The 5,000-nt window shown below is 43.2% G+C and overlaps 2 protein-coding genes across 2 annotated transcripts in view; one reads left to right on the top strand and one right to left on the bottom strand.

The window, feature by feature from the left end:
• The first annotated feature begins 1,433 nt into the window (after window positions 1-1,433).
• On the top strand, window positions 1,434-4,751 carry LOC132464588 (olfactomedin-4-like). Its single transcript, XM_060061048.1, has 7 exons — window positions 1,434-1,587; window positions 1,741-1,866; window positions 2,110-2,328; window positions 2,602-2,752; window positions 3,211-3,432; window positions 3,757-3,925; window positions 4,201-4,751. Exons 1-7 carry the CDS (start codon window positions 1,534-1,536, stop codon window positions 4,637-4,639), a joined length of 1,380 nt encoding a protein of 459 aa, XP_059917031.1. The 5' UTR covers window positions 1,434-1,533; the 3' UTR covers window positions 4,640-4,751.
• ndrg4 (NDRG family member 4) overlaps window positions 4,645-5,000 on the bottom strand; it is a 26,063-nt gene continuing 25,707 nt past the window's right edge. The window contains exon 18 of the mRNA XM_060061593.1: window positions 4,645-4,677. Within this exon, the coding sequence (XP_059917576.1) occupies window positions 4,645-4,677 (33 nt within the window). The remainder of the gene's footprint in view (window positions 4,678-5,000) is intronic.

The following is a 5,000-nucleotide window of genomic DNA, read 5'->3' as shown; positions in this document are numbered from 1 at the left end:
CTGTGAGATATTGATAGACTGACTGGTTGTTGGATCAGGCTGCTTTTGGTCAGTGTTGGTTCCAATCCCTTTTTTCAAAACGAGAGAAGAAAACATCCGATTATTTGCCATATCCTGGCCTTCCCCACCCTTAAGAGCTATGTTGTTTTTCCTCTTCCCCTTATGAGGGGCGCTGGTCATCATGGCCTTGATTGGCTGCTCAGCCTGCCTAGAATCACCCAGGGCCATGTTTTGCTCTACTTTTTGTTTGTAAGTATTCTTGTCTATCTTAATCTGTCTTTTAATTTCTCTTTGCGTATCTCTCTTAGCAATTTCGTCCTTATGGATATGGGCCACATTCTTTTTAGTTAAGAGTGATTTTTACTTTCCTTATACCCAGGGTTTATTGTTGGGATACGTTTTAACAGTGTTGGTTTGCAGTACTGAGTCCACACAGAACGTAATGTAATCTGATATCACCTCCACCTAATTAAACGTAATGGAACCAAAGTAAGCTGGCCTCTAGACCTCTGCAGCATACGGTGAGGTACTCATGCAGTCGCGCCATCGGAGTCAGAACCCCAAGGAAGGGCTCAGAGGACGTTTCTGCCAAACTGGACCTCTACACGCTGTCGCCGCCACACCAAGAAAAAATAAACAAACGGAATGCTCTCCTAATCTGTGCTGCAGCCACTGAACCTGACATCAAACAAAGTCAAGACCCGTCCCTATCAAATCAATACATCAACACAAACACTTGAGGTAAATCAACCAAACCCCACTCCTCCACTTTTGGCCGACCAAACCAAACCAACATGCAGGTTATCAGCCCAACATCTAACTCAGAGTGCCCTCCATTTAAATTAGTAAATGAATGTCAGCTATGATACTATATTGTGCTGAATAAGGTCAACCAAATAAATGCTGATTTAGCTTAGGGCTCATTGATGAAAGCCCTTGCAAAAGCAATACGGTATTATGAATTTTGAGAACTGGGTGTTGGTGGTTCCCCACATGAGTAATGTACTGCAATAATTGCAATACAAACATTCTCTGTTCCCTCTTTTTTCATTCGTCATGTGAAACCGTTCCCCATTTGGAAATAATTTTTCAGCATTGCAAGTATTGTTCTCCAACATCCTCAACAGATGTAATGCTGAGTCCCCTTGCAGGAAAAAGGTGGAAACAAGATGTTTTTTTATATTCAATTCCTGTATTTGTTTATTTCATGTTCTCAAATTCCCTGTTGGTTGGTTTACATGAGGACCAAAGCCTTACTTTTACTTTTGTGCGTTGCATAAGAGCCACGCACACTTTCTCACAGTCAGTCAGACAGACCGACACACACACACAAACGCACACACACACACACACACACACACACACACACACACACACACACACACACACACACACACACACACACACACACACACACACCATCAGAGGCGTTGCTGGGGCTTGCAGAGCATAGGGGGAGTGTCCACTGCTCAGAGAGATAGGGTCTGATTCTTACTGTGGTTATTGAAAGTGTGCCGTTGCTCATCATCCATCATGTATCTTGCTACGATTCTCCAACTCTTCACGCTGCACATTACTTTTCATCCGGTAAGAATATAATATACAATAGAAACAGTGTAATATTATATCATAATATATAATTTTATATTATAATAAATGAACAATATTTAAATGGAAACCTGAATCTATGCTCAATGTTTTTCATGCTTGCAACGATTGACAACAAGGCTTATCTTGCAGGTGGCCTATGCCCTTGACGCTTGTATTTGTGAGTTTGAGAATGCAGAGAAACCGTTTCCTCACAACAAACTCAACACTGTGGAGCAAGGCGCTGTGAAATGTAACCAGGACGTCAATCCACAGAAGGTTTCAAGACATAAACTCATGGAATCCAACTTTTAACTTTAATATCATTGTGCTCCACCCACAAATATGTGTTTGAATTGGGTTTGGTTAAGATGCTTTGAGGTTTCTTGTCACTATAGCGTCTTTACACTCTAGTCAATCTAGTCTTTTCCTATAAATATCCTTTATGTTGGACTCACACTGAATGTCAACGTAAACAGATGCTGCACTTGACGCTGAACACACTGCTATCTCTCTGAAAAGGCCCGGGAGTTTGACGGTCTGCTGTTGGCCCTGGAGCAGCGCTTGCCCGAGCTGTTGGCTGTGGTGTCTGAGCTGGAGCAGGAGAACGATGGGGATCTGTATGGGGCCATCACCCTGCAGGTCATCCACAACGACATGGCTGAGATCCAGCAGCTCGTGAACAGGCTCAACAGCACCCACCTCGGGTTTAGGCAACAAAACAGCGACGTGTCTGAGACGGTAACCCCTTAACATGTTCCAACTATATAGAAGTAGCTCTAAGTAGCATACCATCCTAAAGGCACTGCAAGTGATTTTAATAAAGAACCTTTAATTCTTTAGTTTAATGTGAATTATTTCAGGTGCAAAGATATCATAACTACTCAAAAACAAAGTAACATTTTGGAAGTCAAGACTAATAAGTGTAGAATACATTACACAGAGAATATCCAAGAATAAGAGACTCACCAAAAGGATCACGATATGCGTGGTTTATTCCTATATGTCTCTCAGCTGCAATATATAAAAGAAGAGATGCAGCAGCTGGAAGCGCTTGACACCATGCAGACGGTGAGGAGAGAGAAGACCAACAACCGTCTCACCAGAGACCTGGACCACTGCAAGAATGGACGCCACCTTATTCCCACAGTCATTCCTTCACATGGTATTTCAGTTACACTGGCCAAGTCTCCTCAGTCTCCTCAAGATACTTATTCAATTTATTCCTTCTGGTCTGTTGGTGTCTCCTCTTTAATCCTCTGCTCTGCTTTCCTCTTTTCTCGTCCACTATCCACTTTGCTATTTTCTCCTGTCCACTATCATCTCTCCTCTCCCCTCCTCTCCTCTCCTCTCCTCTCCTCTCCTCTCCTCTCCTCTCCTCTCCTCCTCTTCCCTCCTCTCCCCTCCTCTCCCCTCCTCTCCTCTCCCCTCCTCTCCCCTCCCCTCTACCCCTCTCCCCTCCTCTCCCCTCCTCTCCTCTTCCCTCCTCTTCCCTCCTCTCCCCTCCCCTCCTCTCCTCTCCTCTCCTCTCCTCTCCTCTTCCCTCCTCTCCTCTCCTCTCCTCTCCTCTCCTCTCCCCTCCTCACCTCTCTCCTGTCTCCCCAACATGTTGTCACCCTTTAGGTGGCGGTCCTCGACTTGTCAACGTGACGGGCCCGAGGGTCTACACAGCAGGAGAATACCCAGGCTCTTACAAGTTTGGATCCTGGGGTCGTGACCCCAAACCTGACGCTGGGAAGGAGAATTGGTATTGGCGTGTGATTCTGACCAGCAGCAACATATACGCCCATTATGTGCGGCGCTACACCACTCTGAGCGCCCTGATAGTCGGGATCAGCACTCCAGGTACGAACCCCAGTAGCCAGCTTCAGGCAAACCGCAGACACTTACTATGCAGGACCCACTACCCACTATTGTTAAGATCATGGGGACAACTCTGCAGACTGGCTACTCCAAGAACCCTTTATACTGTTACCATTTAGCCTGGCAAAAAACATGGGTCATTAGAAGTGGGATTTTTATGTATGGTAAAATTGCAGTGTAGTATTACTTGTAAGGTATCCGATGTTTACATGATGAGGTATTCCATATGACTCATAGAAACTCTATGAACATCTGGCATTTTACCACCTGTATTCTCCTGTATAATTTCCAGTATTTATTTTACAGGCAATGTCCAGATCAGCCCCAGTAACCCAACCACCAACACTATCCAGGGGCCCAGCGCTGTGCTTTATGGAGAAGCGCTGTACTATAACTGCTACAAAGTGGCGGCCGTCTGTAGGTTCAACCTCACCAGCAAGACTGTTCAATCCACAATGCTGCCCGAAGGAACCAGGTGCCATCATACATTCTTTGCTTAACCTTTTTATTTTTTACTCCTCAAACATTCATGTTCTATGTGGTGAAAATGAAATGCATAAAGATGTGTATGGCTGTTTAACCACCTTCACGGCAAAAATGGTGAATGCACACCTCCACGGAACTGTTTTCTTCCAGTTCTCATCCATCTTTAGAACACTTAATGAACTGTTAATCTGTTTCCTCGTTCTGGGTGTGTGTCTCTCGCAACCATTTAAACTGGGCTTCTTCAAATGGGTGTTTCCTCTGCAGGGTCAACTCCAAAGGCAACTACTGCCACCTCGAAGCCTGCTACCCGTACACAGACCTGGACCTGGCCACCGACGAGAACGGCGTCTGGGTGGTCTACACTACCACCCAGGACCGCGGCAACCTGGTGCTGGCCCGGGTGGAGGTAGAAGACGGACGGCCCGTGCTGGGTGAAACCTGGCACACGTCGGTCTACAAGAATTCGGCGACCAATAGCTTCGTGGCGTTTGGCGTCCTCTACGCCACACGCTACGTCAGCCCGGAGGTGGAGGAGATCTTCTACTCTTTGGACACCGCCACGGGTGTGGAGAGGTTCGACGTCGGCATACACATCAGCAAAATGTCCAAACATATCTATTCGCTGAACTACAGCCCAGTGGATCAAATAATATATGCCTATGGGGAAGGGTTTATGACCTCCTACAAGGCTAAGTTTGAGTAGCTTCTTTAGTTTGTAGCCAACAACATCGCAACCATAATCTGCGTAGTGTGTAGAAAGTGATTAATTGAGATGAACTGTTCCAGTACATATATATATATATATATATATATATATATATATATATATATATATATATATATATATATATATATATATATATATATATATATATATATATATATATATATATATATATATATATATATATATATATATATATATATATATATATATATATATATATATATATATATATATATATATATATATATATATATATATATATATATATATATATATATATATATATATATATATATATATATATATATATATATATATATATATATATATATATATA

The sequence above is a fragment of the Gadus macrocephalus genome, chromosome 9 (assembly GCF_031168955.1).
Source record: "Gadus macrocephalus chromosome 9, ASM3116895v1".
Classification (NCBI taxonomy): Eukaryota; Metazoa; Chordata; class Actinopteri; order Gadiformes; family Gadidae; genus Gadus; species Gadus macrocephalus.
This window is presented reverse-complemented; position numbering and strand designations above follow the sequence as displayed.